Source organism: Triticum aestivum, chromosome 1D (genome assembly GCF_018294505.1).
Source record: "Triticum aestivum cultivar Chinese Spring chromosome 1D, IWGSC CS RefSeq v2.1, whole genome shotgun sequence".
Classification (NCBI taxonomy): domain Eukaryota; kingdom Viridiplantae; phylum Streptophyta; class Magnoliopsida; order Poales; family Poaceae; genus Triticum; species Triticum aestivum.
In genome coordinates this window covers 495,321,056-495,341,101 of record NC_057796.1, presented here as the reverse complement: position 1 = coordinate 495,341,101, position 20,046 = coordinate 495,321,056, and the positions used below count along the sequence as shown (strand labels likewise).

The 20,046-nt window shown below is 44.7% G+C and overlaps 3 protein-coding genes across 3 annotated transcripts; 2 read left to right on the top strand and 1 right to left on the bottom strand.

Moving 5' to 3' along the window:
- Window positions 1–3,628: 3,628 nt before the first annotated feature.
- Window positions 3,629–4,625, bottom strand: LOC123179718 (uncharacterized). The gene is made up of 2 exons (XM_044591591.1): window positions 4,273–4,625; window positions 3,629–4,055 (listed from the first exon to the last, which is right to left on the bottom strand). The coding sequence occupies exons 1-2, from the start codon at window positions 4,563–4,565 to the stop codon at window positions 3,893–3,895; spliced, it is 456 nt and encodes a 151-aa protein (XP_044447526.1). The 5' UTR covers window positions 4,566–4,625; the 3' UTR covers window positions 3,629–3,892.
- Window positions 4,626–5,262: 637 nt separating this feature from the next.
- LOC123161692 (ervatamin-B-like) lies at window positions 5,263–6,189 on the top strand. The gene is made up of 2 exons (XM_044579504.1): window positions 5,263–5,389; window positions 5,609–6,189. The coding sequence occupies exons 1-2, from the start codon at window positions 5,263–5,265 to the stop codon at window positions 6,187–6,189; spliced, it is 708 nt and encodes a 235-aa protein (XP_044435439.1).
- A 10,314-nt stretch (window positions 6,190–16,503) lies between these two features.
- On the top strand, window positions 16,504–18,697 carry LOC123179717 (ervatamin-B-like). Its single transcript, XM_044591590.1, has 5 exons — window positions 16,504–16,716; window positions 16,833–16,903; window positions 17,255–17,427; window positions 17,514–17,795; window positions 17,984–18,697. The coding sequence occupies exons 1-5, from the start codon at window positions 16,642–16,644 to the stop codon at window positions 18,589–18,591; spliced, it is 1,209 nt and encodes a 402-aa protein (XP_044447525.1). The 5' UTR covers window positions 16,504–16,641; the 3' UTR covers window positions 18,592–18,697.
- The last annotated feature ends 1,349 nt before the right edge of the window (window positions 18,698–20,046 follow it).

Below are 20,046 nucleotides of genomic sequence, written 5' to 3'. Positions count from 1 at the left end.
CATCTAGGCAAGGAGCCTGAGCACCTAGGTGTCCCAAACTGTCGTGTGTGTGTGTATATATATATATATATATATATATATATATATATATATATATATATATATTACAAAGAGCACTGTACGTAATTTTTTTCAAAAATATTAACCAAGCATTTGAAAAATGTTAAATGTGTATAGAGAAAATGTTTATCTTGTACTCGAAAAATGTATCCAAAAAAATTGTATGAAAAATACTTGATGATGTACTTAGAAAAATGTTAAATGTGTATAGAGAAAATGTTTATCTTGTACTCGAAAAATGTATCGAAAAAAATTGTATGAAAAATATTTGATGATGTACTTAGAAAAATGTTAATCAAGCATTTGAAAAAATGTTGAATAAGTTTTTGCAAAATGTTGAATGTGTATAGAAAAGTTGTTGACCATGTATTAAAAAATGCTGATTTTTTTATCATGTATATAAAAATGTTAAACAAGCATTTGAAAATATGTTGACCAAGTATTTACAAATTGTTAATGAGGCACTTGAAAAATTTTAAATGTGTGTTGAAAAAAAATCTTGATAAAAAAGATGAATTTTTTGATCATGTATATAAAAATGTTAATGAAGCATACATAAAAAATATTCAACAAGTATTTGAAAAATGTCAATCAAGCAGTTGAAAAATGTTAAATGTGTTAAAAAATGTGTATAGGAAAAATGTTGACCATGTATTCATAAAATATTAAACTTCTATTTTAAAATAATAAAACATGTATTGAAGAATTTATTAAATATATACTAAAAACGTACATAGAGAAGCAACGAAAACCCGATTGAAAACAAAGGAAACACTAATGAAAACAAGAAAGAAAGAATAAAACAAAAGAGAAATGAAGAATATGAAGGAAAATAAAAATCCATTGAAACCTGAGAAAGAACAAAGAAAACCGAAAAATACAAAGAGAAAAATGGGAAAAGGTGAAAACAGAGAAAGAAACGAACAAAAACCGGTGAAAACAATAAAAAGCAAAAAATAATAATTGGAAAGTAGGTGGAAATCCAACTTTTTAACTTCAACTTGTTAGCGCCCGTAAGTATAACGCGAACTTGAGGCTAGCTTAGGGGCTAGCAGCGCTATGCCTTGAACGAGAGATCGTGGGACCGAACCTACAACCACCCACGCCCGTCCACAAGAAATTTGCTCGAAGAAGATGCGGCATGCAGTTTTCTACCGGGACGTTGCAGGATTGGGAAGCACACCTCTGCCGTGCTCAGGACCCCTTCTCGAGCAAGGAGGTCCTCTACCGTATCCGGGACGATGATAGCAACCTGGCACAAAACCTTCACCTTCAAGGGAGCAAAATTGCCCTGGGTGAAGAGAGTGGTTATGCCGCTGAAACCAAAGATTTTATACAGGCCAAGACATCTAGGCTTTGGCGGACAACTTTTGCTATTTTTTCGAAAATGGATGTTTTATTAATTAAAAGGTTTAAGCATTACGTCCGGCCTCTGCATAACTAAGATGCACACAGCCGAACAAAGTCCTTTCGCACAAACGAAAAATAAAAGGCGAAATACAAAGAAACATGTAGAGTCCCTATACGCCTAAAGCGGAGGTGGGCCAATCCTACGATCATGCTGCCAGCCATGTTGGATAAAAGTATCTCTCATCGTATCCTCCAATCATGTACACACCTTCGTAAATACGTCTCGATTCTCCACGCGTTGTAGAGAGGACCATAAATGAAGAGTCCCGATAAATCTGTAGATAACCTACATCAGAGAAGTACTTTTATCGTTAAAAACCTTATCATTTCTACATAACCAAAGCGACCAAATAACGGAAAGTGCTCTCACCCTAAGAAGAGTTCTAAACCTGTGATCAATCCCATGTAACCAGTTGCGAAATACATTAGCAACACTACAAGGAGGATACAAGCCAGAAGCTATATGGATGACTGACCATATAGACCGAGCCAATTTGCATTGAAAGAATAAATGTTTTATTGTCTCATCATGATGACAAAAACACACACTACAGACTTCCATGCCAATTCCTCTTGATAAGGTTATCTTTAGTAAGAATGACTCCGCGACGAAGAAACCATGCAAATATTTTATTCTTAAAAGGTATCTTCATCTTTCAGATCTTCTTATTAGTATCAACTGACACATCAGACTAGATTAACACTCTATACATAGACTCCATTGAGAATTGTCCATTCTCATCTAGGTTCCATCGAAATACATCAGACCCATGTGACAATTGCATTGTGGACAACCGTTGGAGCAGGATGTACCACGATTGGAGTCTGGGTCCAATTAAATCTCTTCTGAACGTCATATTTGACGGAAATGATTCCATTACCGTGGCGATAGTATCACCCGTGTGACGCACAATGTTGTATAGAGCCGGATAATATCACCCGTCTGGACGTTCCATGACGGGTGGACCACCAGTGTTTGCCCGGGGCCACCATCACTGGCCAGCACCTGTCACGCCCGCGTGAGCCACCCCGCCCGCCCGTACGTGCCTGATGGGCCAGCCAGGCTAGACAGCCAACATCGTTTGTTCGGTGGCGTGGCGCGGGGCTACTCGGGGCACTCCAAGCCGTCCAGGCGGCTCGGACCCGGGTGGTCGGTCCATGACGGGTGGCCCGCGTGCTCGCCCGCGGCCACCGTCATGGGGAGGTTTCCGGCGCGCCCGAAGAGCTATTTGGCACAATGCCCCTGCGCGCGACTGGCCAACCGAACCCACATGGCAGTGCCTTTGGCCCAGGGCGGTCTTGTCCGGTCGAGCTAGGGTGGGTGTGCGCCACTCCCGCGCATGCCGGTTTGGTCGCACCAGACATGCACGTCCGGTGTGATGAGGTTGGGTGTGTGTCGCGCCAGCCGGACGCAGTCGGCCCCTACCGGCCCGGGGGCTGTGCATCGTGCCCGTCTTAGCTAGCTCGCGCGTGGGGCCAGGCGGCCGAGGGTCCTGGTCTGCCCAGGAGAGTAGGGGATTCGCCTAGCCGGGGTACGCCGGTTCACTCATGGGGCCAGGCGGCCGAGATGCGGAGGGTCCTGGTCTGCCCGGGAGAGTAGGGGATTCGCCTAGCCGGAGTACGTCGGTTCACGCATGGGGCCATACGGTCAGGATACGGAAGGTTTGGTCTATTCGGATGTGTATTGGGCTTCACCTGGCCTGATCTAGAGGGGCGGCCTACCCTCGACGGGGGTAGGCTGACCGGCAAGAAACATGCGTGACCATTTTCGTCTTCCCTTTAAGTCAGTTACTTAAGGAAAATCAGACCAAAACACATATTGTCCCCCCACCCCCCCCCCCCCCACCCCCCGAATGAAAATTTTCCGGAATACCCCTTAGTATTTGACCCATATTTGAAGGAAAATCAGCCCAAAACACATATAGTTTGCCCCCTCCCACACCCCCCTAGAATTCAGCCCAAGCCCCGCCACTGCCCGGGAGCAGAAACTTCTTGACCATCTTGAAGTACTTTCGCGTCATTCCTTGGCATGGAAACACCAACGTTAAGAGGTTTTTGCAATGAATGAATTCTAGTGTTTTGTGTGCTATAAATTGTATTCCCACTACCATGATTCACACACACAAATAACCAATCATCACGGAAAGTATCAATGTAGCATGCCGTTAAATTGATCTGGTAACCATGGAAGTTTAAAAAAAATCTTACTCACAAATACGTTCAACTTGTTACAGGTAGGAACCAAATATAGGGCTTAGGAACCGATGAAAGATAGATAGTCCTTCCATAACACTACTAGGTATGCTAATTACTACTATAAACCTCAAAGCTAGTCCACCTGGCGATCACCAACATATTTGTTCTGAAATATACATATTCAGCCTGATATTATTGTTGAAGAGATCGTGGCAAGATGGTCGATTCAGCTGGTAACGTTATTCCACCAGTCAGCAACCAACTTCTTTGGTTGCGGGTCTACTCGTGTGAGCAAGGCATGGATGCCAATTACGCCCAAAATGCCAGAAGTACCCACACCCAGAAACTTGAAGAAAGTATTGCATCTTTCGGTACGTCGGCAGACACGCCTACAATACAATACAATGCAGATGTGATGAATGAGCAGAGCCAGAAGAACATACGAAGAAACAGATTGATTTCTCAAAGACCTAGTCCATCTATATATTGTCCAGATGATCATACATGCATGCATGTTGCAACTGTGAATAAACATATCTGGAAACAAACGAATACTTGAAACAATACGTGTAATCAAACAAATATGTGGTAGTAAGTTATTTTTACCAGACTGGGTCGTTGGGTCTAGGTTTGATCTGTGAGGAGAGTAGCTGCATCAGGAGCAAGTAGCGCCGGTCCGTCTTGTGGGGAACATCGTGGGCGCTGCTAACATGGCCATGGACCATGTCGAAGAGCTGCTCCTTGGTCTTGTTGATTTGCGCCGCGCGGGCTGCGGCGGCTCTCATCTGCTCCGGCGTGCATGTCCTGTACTGGGCGAGGCGGGGCAAAGGCGTTCGCAGGAGCAGCGCCCGGCCGCAGGCGCCGAGCCTCGCCGCAATCGCCGCCACCGCCGCCGCCATCCCTTTCTTCTTGTGTGGGTTCCTCCTGGCGTTGATCAATCTATATATCGTAGGGGGAAAGGGATGTTGCTCAGAGTCCGGCAACCCCACGGCGTCGTTCCATCTACCAATATGGATACTAATTTTTTTTTTTTTGCGAGGCCAATAGGGATAGTTTACGTAGCAGTTTTATCCCACGGTGACTTACTACTGTCGTGTTAAAAAGTGTCGGCCGGACATAATATATCTCTCTTCTCACGACAATTTCTTGTGTCGGGGGGTGATGAAATTGCAGTCAAGGCGAAATCTCGGCGCCACCGCCGGCCACCGTTTCGGCTTCTTTCGCAGGTAAATCAAATCTCAACCCTTCTTCCTTGGAGTGATGTTCAAGTGTGCCGTGCTGGTATTCAGGTATTGTGGTTTTGCGTGAGTGGATGTCCAACATTGCCACTTCATCGTTTCCATTGCCTGGCACAATGTATTATTGATGAGGTTTTTCACTAGCTTACTGCTTTCTGCAATTGTGATGTTTATATATTTTTCTCATTGAAACTCTTTTGCAGGAATCACAAGCTGAATGCTGCTATGATTATAGCTATATTCACTGCTGTTGGGTGTCTAATTTGGTGTATGAGCGAGAACCGTAACGAGAGGGAACACGTTGTCAATGAGATTCCCATGGCCTCGTCCAAGGGTCTTAACGCATTGGCCCGCGCTAATGAACCTATTGCAGATACTCAAAAAGGTGAAGCAAAAGGAAGACATGAGGTCTCTTCGACGATCAAAGGTTGACTGGGTTGAGACTGGCGTTGTCTCTCCTGTTGTGAGGGAACAAAAACATTGTGGTAAGTGTCTCAGACTTAATTATCCTTTATTACAATTTTGTGCTTTAAATTGTAGTTTTAGAAGATCATAGTTGCTTCCACCGGCATGCCTACTGATGGACCCCTTCATAATGCAATTTATTACCACCAATCGTGTTTGTGATGACTTAACACATACATTTGAATTACAAAACACTCGTTCATTTGTTGCAGGCTGTTGCTGGGCCATGGCTGCCGTAGCCTCTGTCGAGGCATTACACTATATGAAGACCAATCAGTCAATCATGTTGTCCGTTCAACAGCTCATTGATTGTGATACAAAGAACAACGGTTGCAATGCTGGTCATTCCGAGGATGCGCTCGAATATATCAAGAAAAATGGACTATGGAGTGAATCTTCCTACCCATACATGTACCAGAGTAATAGTTTGGGTTGCAAGGGGAACAAAACGGTAGTAGCAAGGATATCTGGTTTTGAGACTGTCTCCAGAACGGAGGAAGCTCTGGAGGAGGCAGTAGCAAAGCAGCCCGTGATTATACGTTTGAAGTGGCCACCTAGTATGCACAATTACAAAGGAGGCATCGTAGAGTATGAAGACCTGCCAACAACTCTACCTGATGGCACAGAACTCCGCTGGCATGCTGTCATAATTGTCGGATATGGCACGGATTCCAATGGTGTCAAGTTTTGGCGTTTAAAGAACTCGTGGGGAGAGACTTGGGGGGAAGGGGGGTATGGGAGGATCCGGAGACATGTCCATAATGGGCAAGGTGTACTAGGTATCTGCGCATATCCGGCAGTATATCCTGTGGTTTGGTGAAGTTGTACCCACTACTAGCCTTACACTGAGATGTTAACATACACACTTTTATATCTATAATCCATGCTACCTCTCGCTATAGTTTAGACTTTTGCAAGTGAATATGACTTCTCATTTTGTGATGGCTGGGGAAGCCATGACAGAATAAATGCTTGTTTTGATCATGCTATAATTAATATATGTGATCTTGTCGATATCTATTGTGCACCATCCTTTGGATATGTTATTGTATAGCTTTCTCAATTGTCTAAGTGACTAAAGTAAGTTCTAACTTCAAAATTTTGAAATCTATCTTGGCATTAATTATACTATCTAAGGCAATATAATCCACGTGCTTGTTACGAAGCACAAGGTTTCACGAAAAGTCCATTCTGCACCCGAGCTCATATGCTCCCGCATGAACAGTAAAATCGAAAAAAAATCAAAACACATTCAAAAAATTCCAATTTTTTTTGAGAGAAACATTGACAAAAGTTCTAAGTGCCTGCAAAAATTCATCATGAAATCACATTCCCGTAAGGCGTCGCAAAAAAAACAAATTCAGTGCTTCAAAATGCGTTTGAAAGTAGCTTTTTCAGAGTACTGTTTTTGTTTTTTTTGCCACGCCTTCTAGGAATGTGATTTCATGACGAATTTTTGCAGGCACTTAGAACTTTTGTCAATGTTTCTCCCAAAAAAATTTGGAATTTTTTGAATTTTTTTTGATTTTTTTTCGATTTTACTCTTCATGCGGGAGCATATGAGCTCGGGTGCAGATTAGCCGCGTCAAGGTTTCATGAAAGACAAGCCAACAATATTTTCCTCGTGCCAACAGAATGTTCCTCTCCTGGAGTTGTTGCAAGTGTAATTGTGTTTATAAATATATAATAGGGAGATAGAGATATAATAGGTAGACCAAACACGACTTGTATTGTACTCTAAATCTCTGTCCCACACCATGTACTCTATGTATACCCTCATGTGGTTTTTAGGCCCCAGCTAAATCCTACATGTTTCAAATTCTGATGAAAAGCTGCGCAAAATCAACTCACACCGTTCATGGCGATACAAGATCCACATCGGATCTGACCTGCCTCAGCAGACTAAACCAGATTCATGTAGATCAAGCCGTTGTGTTCGACACTAAAGACATCTCGACTAGCCACCACCATTACCTGAACATACTAACTTTTGATACCCCGCGAAAAAAAACTTTTGACATGATGCGCCATGGTGCACAAGACATGTTTATTTCAGACATAATGTTCAAAAGGATACATAAATACATAACCAGACATGGCAACACTAGTGTAGAACACTTCTATGAAGAAACACCTATGGCACACCTATCAGGATCACGACGAGATCCGTGCAGAAGATGTCCAAAGTATGGAGCACCTTTGCATCGATGGTGGTGTCCACTGTGGTGAATACAAAATCATGGCTATTCAAAAACATGACTAAACGTTCACAAAGCATCGTGACCCTACAGTAGTGGTAGGTGAGGACGTGCTGGTGCATGTACACCTGGGTGATGACGACCTTCTGGTCGTGCCCAGCACACCCGTGGGTGTACTCGAGGTTGAACCTGACCACCTTGTATACTTCTCCTGCCTCAGGAACCCACTCGGACGTGGCGATGCAATGGTCCACCCGGTGCGGCTCATTGGTGTAGTCCACTTTGAAGTTTGTCCGTCCTACCGTGGGATGACACTGGGAAATGCTTAGTGAACTGCTCGTGAGGGTTCACCCCTGGGAACATCATTGGAGAAGTCTTGATCCTCTTTGTATACACAATGTTTTCATGGGTGTGGTTCTTGGGGTTATGGGGAGATCGAAATCTTGAATTGACACAGTTAATGGAGATCGGGAATATACGTGGCCGTCCAACTAGGAATATTGGCACATCTGCATGGTGGTTTGCAGTACTGACGAGTGTAGCCGCATGGTGGTGCCATGCGTGGAGCAACAACATGCATGGCCCCCCAACTATGATCGTGCGTCGTCCCCAATCGCGATCGTGCGATGGCCAACCGAAGCACGCGCAGGTCACGAGCAGAGCGCATCAAGCCTTCCCAACCGTGATCATCGACATGTATATTGGACTTAAAAGACGTTATATATATTGCATGATCTTGTTCTCGGCCCTGCAGACATCTGGCTGCATAGAGGCTTGCGATTGCCGGCGCAACTCCCTCGTGTAGTTGGTGGGGTGTTGGCGGCGGAGGTGCTGCTTCGATGGCAGAAGGCACTGAGTCTGCTGGCTGCAGGGTGGTCGCGGCCGTGTTCGATCGTCGACTGGTGGAGGTGTGGTCGTGCTACGGTTGTGGGTGCGGGGGCAGTCGGATATGGCCTTTCCATGTCCGACAACTGTGGCGATAAGGCATGCGCCATGTCCTTTGCTGATCTATAACAATTTGTCCTTGATCGTTGAGTGCACCTCTGATCCACTCGGCGGCCTTCAGGAGGCACACTACGTTGGTGGGTGTTTGGGTGACAAATTTTTTTTGACGGCGCTACGGCGGGCTTACGCCGGCCTGAACCTTTTCATTAATAACCAGATAATATTTATAGCAGAGGAACAGAGGAGGGAGGAGGAGCAGAGGTATCCGGCTTTAGTTTACAATCTCATAGATAGGTGAAACAACATGGTACCCCAGTCGCGCAGCAAACCTTGCGCTTGCTCATTATTACATCTGCTAGACCAAAGCAGAACATCATCAGCGGCAGAACGAGCGATGAGGTGAACCGGTCGATTGTCATCCCTGAAGACTTTTGCATTCCTTCTTTTCCAAATGTTCCAAAGGATGGCGAGGATTATTGTAGAGCGAACTTTATTCTGCATGTCGTTGGCCCAAAGATCCCAAAGATCTGCGGGTATACCTGGAGTGAGAGAGGAGAGTTCTCCCCACAGAGTAGTGAGCTCCGGGCAGTGCAGAAGCAGGTGGTTTACGGACTCCGTCCCCGGACAGAGAGGGCAAGCCGGAGAAGTTGTGATGCCTCTGCGAAAACGCCGTTCGTTGGTGAAGAGACGATTCTTGTTTGCCAGCCAGATGAAAATTCTACATTTGTTTGGAGCGTAATTCTTCCGGATGGCCATTGCCAAGGGATCGACAGGCTCTCCCACCCACAAAGCCTTGTATGTCGCATTGCAAGTCAGAGGCTTGCCATCAGATCATCCTGTTCGTCGGTCTGGTTCCTGCAAATTCAAGGAAACGGAAGCCAGCAAGTTGCGCAGGTAGCCCAGTTCAAGTTCAGCAGCATGAGTTAGGCGTGGAGCGAGGTCGAGGCACAGATCCGGCGAGCTTAGAACCCTGGCAACAGAAGTCGAGGGTCGGAGAACATGAGAGAACAGAGCAGGATACTGTGAAGCAAGAATATCTGTAGAGCACGGAACCCAAAGATCAAGCCAAAAGGCGGTGGAGGTACCGTTGCCGACGTCCACTTGCATTAAGTTACGAAAGAGGGGGATCCCCTTGGCGATATCACGCCACACATGGGAATCATAAGCATGAGTAGTGCCTAGGTCCTGGTCGTCGGACCACCCATATCTAGCAGCCAACGGAGAAACCCCGCGAGCCGTGGAGCGTGAGTGAAGCTTGGTTAAATGAGAGAGACGTAGGCAAGAGTTGAGGTGTTGAAGAGAAGAGAAACCTAGTCCCCCACGAGTGAAAGGCGCACACACAAAATCCCAAGCAACTTTGCATTGACCTCCCGAAACTTTGTCTTGACCCGCCCAAAAAAAGGCTCTGCAGCGTTTATCTATTTCAGCGACAACACCCATCGGCAGCAGCAGAGAAGTCATGGCGTATATAGGAAGGGCTCGAAGAACAGCTCGAACCAGGATAGCTCGCCCAACAATAGAAAGAAGAATCCCGCGCCATCCAGCAAGGCGGCGGTCGATCTTGTCGATAATGAAAAAAAAATCTGCGATGTGAAGTTTGTGAGTAGATAGAGGAAGGCCGAGGTAGGACTGAGGGAAAGAAGCAACCGGGCAACCAAAAATGTCAGCTAAATCCTTGGCTAACTCAGGAGGCACGTGGATGGGGGCAAACGTGCTCTTATGAAAATTGATATGCAACCCCGTGGCTTGAGAGAATTGAAGCAGGATATCTTTTAAGGACTGAAGTTGTGCAGCCTCCGCCGGCAAGATGATCAACGTATCGTCAGCGTACTGAAGAACTGGGCAAGGAAGCTCCTGATTAATAGGGTGAGCTAACCTACCATCATTGGAGGCCTGGTAGATCAGACGTTGAAGGACATCAGCAACAATAATAAAAAGATACGGAGAAAGCGAGTCGCCCTGTCGCAGCCCCTGTTTGCAGTTGATCCAAGGGCCAGGCTTGCCATTCAGAACAACAGCCGACTGACTGGAACGGTTCAAGCTATCAACCCAATTGCACCAAATCTCGGGGAAACCCTTGGCAAGCATGATAGCTGCTAGAGCGGTCCAAGAGACCGAGTCGAACGCTTTTTTGAAATCAAGTTTAAGCACAATAGCCCATTTTTTGCGCTTAAAGCAAGTTTGAACAATATCAGCGGCATACGTAAAGTTATCCGCAATGCTTCTACCTTTGATAAATCCAGATTGATCCTGGTGGATGATAGAGAAGATAAATGGTTGGACTCTAGAGGTAAGGCATTTGGAGCTTAGCTTGATGATGCAATTTTGTAGGGAGACCAGACGGAAGTTGTCCGGAGAAGTGGCACCTACTTTTTTGGGAAGAAGCACGATGAAAGCTTTATTAATACGATTTAGCTGCGCAGTGCCCTTGTGGAAGTCTTCCATAAGGGCCAAAAGATCAGATTTCACGAGATCCCAATTGGCCTTGAAGAAAGCCGGGCCAAAACCGTCTGGACCCGGGCTTGCATTCGAGTTCATGGCCAGAATAGCCGCACGAAGCTCATCCATAGAGAAAGGCCGAGACAGGGAAAGCGCCTGAGAGTGAGTTAGCTGGGAGTCACGGAAGAGATTCAGAAGATCGAAGGTGAAGAGGGAAGGGGCGGAAGTGCCAAGCAAGTCGGTGAAGTAGCTATGAAGAACGCGTTCTTTGCCTAGGTGGGAGGAGATGTCTTGGCCATCAACATGAAGAGTCTTGATTTGATTTTTGCGAAAACGCACGGAGGCACAGGCATGCATGTAGGCCGAATTCTCATCCCCAACAGTGCACTCTCGCAACTTGGCCCGTTGCCGCCAGTAGTCCGCCAGGCTTTTATTGTAACGATGAAGCGCTACCTTAACCGCCATTCGGAGACTAAGCTCAAGAGTTGAGAGGGGTCTAAACTCCTCCAGCTTGTCGAGGAAATCGATGGTTGTAGTGCAGTTGGTAGCTAGACGCTTTGGGGTTTTTGAATTAACTGCCCACTTTTTCGCAAGATTTCTTGACCGTTTTAATTTCAGGCAAAGCATGCCCGCGCTGCCCAAATGGGAGTGGCGAGGCCCCACGCTAGACTAGGTGGTGGCGATTTGCTGCAGAAACGAGTGATTAGACAGAAGACAGTTATTAAGCCTGAAGATTGATGGTTTTGGGATGTCCGAGGATGCATGTAACAAAATCGGGACGTGATCCGAGGTTGTCCTTGTCATAGAGGAGAGCGTGGAGTCCGGGAACACCGATGACCATGCCATGCTAACGAAAGCCCTATCCAGCCGGACTAGAGTAGGGTTGTCTTGTTGGTTAGACCACGTGTAGAGGCGGTCTAGGAGCGGGATTTCTTGGAGCTGCATGGAGTTAATGGCCGAAGCAAATAACCTAGCCTCGTTAGTGTTAAAGTGGTTGGAAGATTTGTCCCTTGGGCGAAGAATAAGGTTGAAATCCCCGAAGACCAACCAGGAGCAAGTAATCGTAGACGACGCAAGGATTAGGGAGTCCAAGAATTCATGTTTAAGGGATAGATCGCACGGCCCATAGACGTTGGTAATAGCGAAGGAGACGTCAGATGCCCGGAAGGAGAACCAACACGTGATGAAGAACCGGTCTAGATGAACGTTAGTGCACTCTAGATTAGCGTCGTCCCAAGCAATTAGCAGCCCCCCGGATGCCCCAACCGACGGGAGGAAATGGAAGTTTCTAAGGCCGATCGGCAGGAAGGAGACAGCCTTAAAAGGAGGAATATCTTGCAGCTTAGTTTCTTGAAGGCAAAGGATCGAACCTTGGGTGACAAATGACCGGTGATCTACACCATCCTCCGAATTGTCTATGATCTTAAACTTAAAGAATGCTGGTTTTAAGCACGAGTGATTGCCCTTCTCCGACCCTTACTGCACAACCGGAGAGCGGACGGCTAATGTGTTCCACTTATTGTCTACGCCATTGCCATTCGACGATGGAAAAGTCAAGAAACCATCATTGCAAATGAGGCGGGAGGACGTACGGCAAGGACACAGAGGCGACGGTTAATTCCTTGGGTGGTCGAGAAGCTAGCTAGGTTGGATGGAAAAGTGAGGAGGAGGAGGAGGAAGAGGAGAAACATCTTTTAAATTCATGAACAATTTCCAGGCAGCATCAACGTCCCGTTGATCTCTCTGGTGGTCGAGCGACCTGTAAGCAAGCCAGTCAGCAGGCCTTTTTCATCATAGAAGCTACATGCGACCAACACGCATGTCCTCCTCGATTCATAGTGTTAGCTTGATCGCAGTGTGATTCATCAAGGAAAGGAAGATGCCAGCTTACAAGTTAGGCATGCATCCCTCGATAAATCGTAACGATAGATCATCAGTCGCACCCATGCATGTGAGCCTAGTCTGTGGCAACAACACCCATGCATGGGACTATGTGAGGCTAGAGTCCGGTCGCTCTCGTATAGTAGGAGTAACACGTCCTTTTTGTCATGCATTTTGCATGCATGCCACACTTTGTAGCTAGATGCCATCCGAGTCTGATGAGCTTCTCTACGTACTCTGCTGGCTGCATTGGAAAGGAGTTGCGCCATACTTGATCTCCCATAGGATCATGCAATGACCGCCACAATTCTTAGCCGACTCGAGCTCTTGTAATCCTATTTGCTACTTGTTAGACTATTACTTGGCTCTCAAGTTACCTAGTCCTAGTCGTATTGTAATAGGTCTAGTTGGCTTGTAAACTCTTATATATACCGCTATATGCGGCCAGCAAATCAATAACAATAGTTTTATTCAAATCTTACAATGGTAAATGCTATTTGGTCCTCTATCCGACAAGTTGTCAGGCAATTGCACAGAGCAACATGCTCATGGGCTGGCCCAACTAATGAAAGCAGACGTGAGACGGCCGGTTTTCTCTTTCTGCAATTTTAGTTTGTTTATATTCTACAATTAGTGACACCCTTCACGAACAACAACGGAGGGAGTAGTTAGACACAGTTGAATGGGGTTTTCTGGAACGGATGATGATAAATAAGGGATTTGATTCGCATTGGGTGGACATGATTACGGAATGTGTATCTTAGTCAGTTATAGAGTGAGATATAATGATACGGAGACTGAATAATTTTTTTTACCAACGAGAGGTCTGAGACGGGGGATCATTTATCCCCTTATCTCTTCCTATTGTACCCGGAGAAATCTACCATGTTGGCTCATGAGCAGGAAGTGAGTGGAATTGAGAGCATCCACATTTGCATAAATGCTCCATCTATTTCACACCTACTTTTTGTTGATGACTCCTTGATTTTGATGAGGGCAAACATTCATAATTCAAACAACTTGAAGAAGGTATCTTAGTCACTTACGGAGTGAGATATAATGACCCGGAGACTGAAGAATGTTTACCAACGAGAGGTGTCTGAGACAGGGGGATCCTTTATCCCCGTATCTCTTCCTACTGTGCTTCGAGAAATCTAGCAAGTTGGCTCATGATCAGTAAGTGAGTGGAATTGAGGGCATCCACATTTGCAGAAATGCTCCATCTATTTCAAATCTACTTTTTGTTGATGATTCCTTGATCTTGTTGAGGGCAAACGTTCATAATGCAAACAACTTGAAGAATGTGCTTGATACATATTATGGGAGTTGTGGGCAACTTGTGAGCACACCTAAATCAAGTATTTTATTTAGAACTAATACTAGTGTCCTGGTTAGGGAAGAGGTTTGTAGAGATCTGGATATTTTAACAGAAGCTCCTGCTATGGTTGGAGTCGATAGGAGTGATTGCTTCCAACACCTAATTGGCAGAATTTGCCAAACGCTCAAAGGGTAGAAACAAAAAATCCTCGTTATGCAAAGTAAGGAGATTTTGTTGAAAACTATTGACGGCATACACCGGGGGTGGCTCGCCGAGGAGAGCCCAACAGGAGACCTGCCAGAGGGCCCAGGAGGTCCATCGACAGAGGGGAGCCCGAAGAGGAACATAAGCACCCAGCGATCATCTTGACTCCCAAGTTGGTGGCGGCGGCCACCTAGACCCACATTCTTGCGGGCGCACGTGCCGCTGAAGCTTGATGGGCTCTTCCCCAAGGACCATGGATTATGACACAAAGCTTCGAACAACTTCACGATTTTTCTGTCCGTTTTAAGGTGAACTTTTTTTGGTGTGCTTTAAACGTGTGTGAGTTAGTGCACAATTGTATGTTTTAACGAGTTTGAACTATTTCGTAACATGAATCAATCATATTGTCTAACAAAAAAACATCTAAATTTTAAATGATATCACATATGTACCATGCCCATTATGATACATGTATGGGGCACATGAGCCATCTTCCGTGTCGTCGGCTTGCTCCCTTGCCAGAGTGCATGGGACCCACTTTTCTGGTTATTTAGGACATGGCCAAGCACCCTCCCGGCCAGTGCTAGGAGCGGCATCAAATAAGTGGTCTTCTAAGGTTTGGAGATTCCACTACCTCCTGTCGAAGAGCCGTCCATCTACCTACTGCCCACCACCACCTTCTTGTCGCCTGCCTTTGTCTCTCCCCTCTTAGAAAACTCAAAGTCACTAGTAAAGTGGTTTTGAATCCGTTCACTTCTTGCATTTATCATGATGACTAAGCCCAGCCGATAAGTTCCTATAATACAAACCGAGCAGCATTATATTATCTGTTTTTCACTTTTGTCTAAAAATAATAATCTGTTATTTTCATTTGTTTGGTGCCGCTCTACTTTGATATGGTACCTAATATATAGATGCATGAATCAGGCGTAAGTATCGCATCTGTGCCACATGCCCATTGTGAAACATGTGCCATGCAAATGAACGGCTGTGTTTACAGGATCAGACAAACATGTAGGGTACTATGCTAAAGCTAAGCCATGTACAAGTGAGACAGGCACGTGAGCCTCCAACAACAATGGTACGAGATGCATTTTGAGCAAGGTTCACGTGAACATGGGTTCCAAGTAGAGATTCACGTGAACGAATACAAGAAACAATGTGTGTGATCAAAGAATTTTTAGTCATAAATAAAATAGACAGTACGGTAGTAAGTTGTAGTTACCAGACTGGGTCGTTAGTTCTAGGCTTGATCTGTGAGGAGAGTCGCTGCATCGGCAGCAAGTACCGCCATTCCGTCTTGTGGGGAACATCGTAGGTCATGGACCAACAACTGCTCCTTAGTCTTGTCGATTTGCGTCATGCGGGCGGCGGTGGCTCTCATCCAGGTTTTTTTTTCTCGGCCAGTATTCCGGAAAGCGGTCAAAAACCGGCGCTTCCGCTACCCACCGAAAAAATTGAATACTGAATGAAAATTTGAATTTAAGCGTCTAAGTTATGTCAAATAGCACCTGTATGGCTATCCAGACATGAGGTATCTCTTATCATGGTGGTACAACGTCTAATTTTCAGCCGGTCGCAGGATCGAATCCCATTTTTCTCAACCGAGCTTACGAATGACGGAAAGACGCACTGACCACTCGAACAGGAACAACGTTCTGTAAAGCGGCTTCAAATAATTTATATTTTGAAGAAAAAAACAATTTTAAAATTCATTTGAAAATTTTGGGCGAAAAAAATCTAAAAATTACAAGATTTTCCGGAAACCGGATTTTTCGGTGCCAACCTAAAAAAATTCGGAATATCTGCGCCAGGGGCTGGTCATGTTCTGTCCGAGGCGTGCCACAGGCGTTTGCAGGCGCCGAGCCTCGTGGCCGCCATCGCTTTCTTCTTTTGGACCCTCTTGTCTTTGGCCCGGTCGATTTATATATCAGACGGAATAGGATGGTGCTCAGAGTCCTCCTTGATCACGGCTTAGTTTCCTTCCCCACCACGAAAATACATCAGGGAAGGAAGGGAGCAGATCGAATTATATACTCAGATCATCAAACTAGATGGTCTCTCGAGTACTACATACTACCTATGGGAATACCTATATATGCACACGTATGTGCGTGTGGGTGCATAATACCTGTGCACGTACGTGCGTTGCGTGTGGGTGCATCTTCTTATTTCTTACATCGATTCATAATATGGGAGAAGTAGCGTACTAATTATCACCTCCAATATGAACTGAACCCCAGCCTATATAGAACCAATTCCGCGAGCTGCGGCGTGCAGGCATAACATGTCTCTCCCTGCGTTATTTGGCGTCGCAGGGAGGATCCTGTCACGCCGCCAAGCCGGTGCAAGGCTGCTACATGTACGTGCCTCCGTCTCCCCAAGCCAAAGCTTCCCTATTTCATCTTGCAATCCTTATCCAAGTTCCCAACCCTCTTCTCACACCAATTCCTTGTCTTGGTGGTGATGAAATTGCAGTCACGAAGGAATATTCATGGGGCTGGGGGTGTTGCTGCCACCGCCGGCCGCCGCTTCGGCTTCTTTCCGAGGTGATGCTCTAGCCTTCTTCCTTGCAATGATGTTCAAGTGCCATGTGCTGCTATTATGGTTTTGTGAGTGGATGTCTAACATTGCCAATTCTTTGGTTCCATTGCCCGGCGTAATGAATTATTGTTGAGGTTGCACTCGCTTACTCCTTCCTGCAATTGTGATGTTTTTATATTTTTTGCTCATTGATCATGCCCTTCGGTGTTTGGCTGCATAAAAGCTCTACACATTCGCTGTGTCAGTCTGCTCTTGTAGTACTTTCTAAATAGTTTGATCTGTTGATACGGCTTTGGAAGTTTCTCAAGGATTTGTATATAATTTATAAGTACTCAGTCTGGAAACTTTTTTTGCAGGGATCACAAGCTGAATGTTGCTATGATTATAGCTACGTTCTCTGCCGTTGGAGGTCAAATTTGGTGTATCACCGAGAACCATACTGAGAGGGAACAGTTTGTTGATGAGATCCCCAAGTCTTCGTCCAAGGGCCTTAACGCATTGGCTTGCACTAATGAAGCAGAGCGTCCAAGTAACATATTGTTTTGCTCTTTGACAACATAGACTATTATACATTACTTAATGTTGCTACTGGATAAGTGTTGTTACTTGTTGCAGATACTCAAAAAGGCAAAGGAAAGGAAGACATAAGGCTCATACAGTTCGAGGAGTGGATGGACGAATACAACATTCAATATCCAGATGAGGAAACAGCACAGAGCAAATTCTCTATCTTCAAGGCAAACGTAGAATTGCATGGTTATACTACGTACAAAGAGTATAGGGCTGCTTTAGATACGACATCATACGATGATCTTGTGCGCTCACTTCGACGATCAAAGGTTGATTGGGTTGAGGCTGGCGTTGTCTCTCCTGTTGTGAGGAAACAAAAGCTTTGCGGTAATTGTCTCGGACTTAATTATTCTCTATTAGCATTGTGCGCTTTAAATTATTTTATTAGCAAATCATAGTTGATTCCACGTGCATGGATACTCATGGACCCCTTCATAATTCAATTCATTACAACAAACTCTGTTTGTGATTACTTAACACATGCATTTGAATTGGAAGACACTCATTTGTTGCAGGTTGTTGTTGGGCCATGGCCACCGTAGCCTCTGTCGAGGCATTACACTATATGAAGACCAAACAGTCAATCTTGTTGTCGGTTCAACAACTCATCGATTGTGATACAAAGAACAACGGTTGCATTGGTGGTCATTCCGATGTTGCTCTCGAGTATATACGAAAAAATGGACTATGGAGTGAATCTTCCTACCCTTACGTGGACCAGAGTAATAGTTTTGGTTGCAAGGTGAACGAAGCAGTAGTAGCAAGGATATCAGGTTTTGAGACTGTACCCACAACAGAGGAAGCTCTCGAGGAGGCTGTTGCAAAGCAGCCCGTGATTATCTATTTGAAGTGGCCAACTAGTATGAACAATTACAAAGGAGGCATCATAGAGTATGAAGACCTGCCAACAACTCTGCCTGATGGCAGACAACTCCGCTGGCATGCTGTCCTGATTGTCGGTTATGGCACGGACTCCAATGGTATTAAGTATTGGCGTTTCAAGAACTCGTGGGGAGAGACTTGGGGCGAAGGGGGATATGGGAGGATCCGCAGACATGTCCATAATGGGCAAGGTGTGCTAGGTATCTGCACATATCCGGCAGTATATCCAGTGGTTTGGTGAAGTTGTACCAACTACTAGCCTTACATTGAGATGTATACACGTCAATATACACACTTTTAAATCTAATCCATGCAACCTCTTCTATATTGTAGACTTTTCATCCATTTTCTCAGTTGTGGTGTGTGTGAATCGGCATGAAAAATAAACAACTAATAATCATCTATATGGTTATACTCGGGGCAGCCACGCCAAAATGTTTTTCTTATAGTGCTATAATATGTGATCTTGTATATCTCTATTGTGCAGCAACCTTTTCATCTGTTATTGTAGCTATCTCAATTGTCTAAGTGACTAAAATAAGTTCTAACTTTGGAAGTTTGAAATCTATCTTAGTATTAATTACACTATCTAAGGAATTGTACAATATGATCCATGGCCATGTTACCAAGCACAAGATTTTTGGCAAGACAAGCCAAGAGAATATTCCGATGCCGGAGCTGTGAGAAGTGTAATTCAGTTTGAAGATACAGAAATAATAGGTTCATATCGAATACACCTGGTATTACTCTATGTACATTGTCATAAGGACCTGATCAATTACACACAATCAATTTCTAGACATCTATAATTTATCAATGGTATTATAGCTGTTAGATTCTAGGTTATTTTACCACTTCCTGGTGTGCTGCCCCGAGGATATTTTTAGGTTTGCTCTCATCGGGGGAACATCATTCGATCAAATAAAGATTAGATAATTTCTCAAATTTAGATCAGTTCCTAATTTTCAAAATTAGAGTAGACTTTTTTTTATCTCAACCAAATACTACAACCATCAAATTTTGATGAAAAGCAGTGCAAAATTAACTTGTGAATATCATGGCGCTACAAGATCTACATCAGACCTAGTCTGCTTCAACGGGGTAAACCAGACTCACATAGATCGAGTCGATGCCTTCCATGCTTGCAACATCTTGACTAGCCATCATCATTACCCGAAAAATACTAAATTAGAGCATCTCTAATCGATCCCCTATAAATTTATAGGAGTAAAAGGCTAAGTATTCTTTAGAGTAATTTTGCTCCTTTACAAAGTGTGGTTTCTAACCGATCCCCTAAACTGAACTTCCTATTTTTGGTCAAATCTTTCTTGTTTAGTTTACATACATTTCAACTACATATTAGATCTAAACATAATAATTAAGGTTCACACGATTCACAAATATTACAAATTCAAATTTTACAAACCAATTTTTTCAAATTCAAACATAGAGAAGGGTTCGAATGAAGTAGAGAGCGCGATAAAATAACAAGTATGAATTGAAACAGAGATGCCACTAATGCTCAACAAGATCATCTTGGAGCTGGGTATGAACTTCTCAGTTCTCGATGCTATGATGCGCTGCAAGGAATCTACGTATCATGTTTGCATCTTGTCTTGGCGCAACAGGATCCCCATTGGAGATGTACCGAAAGTTCTCTGGCATGCCTCTCTCATCTTCAATGATCATGTTATGC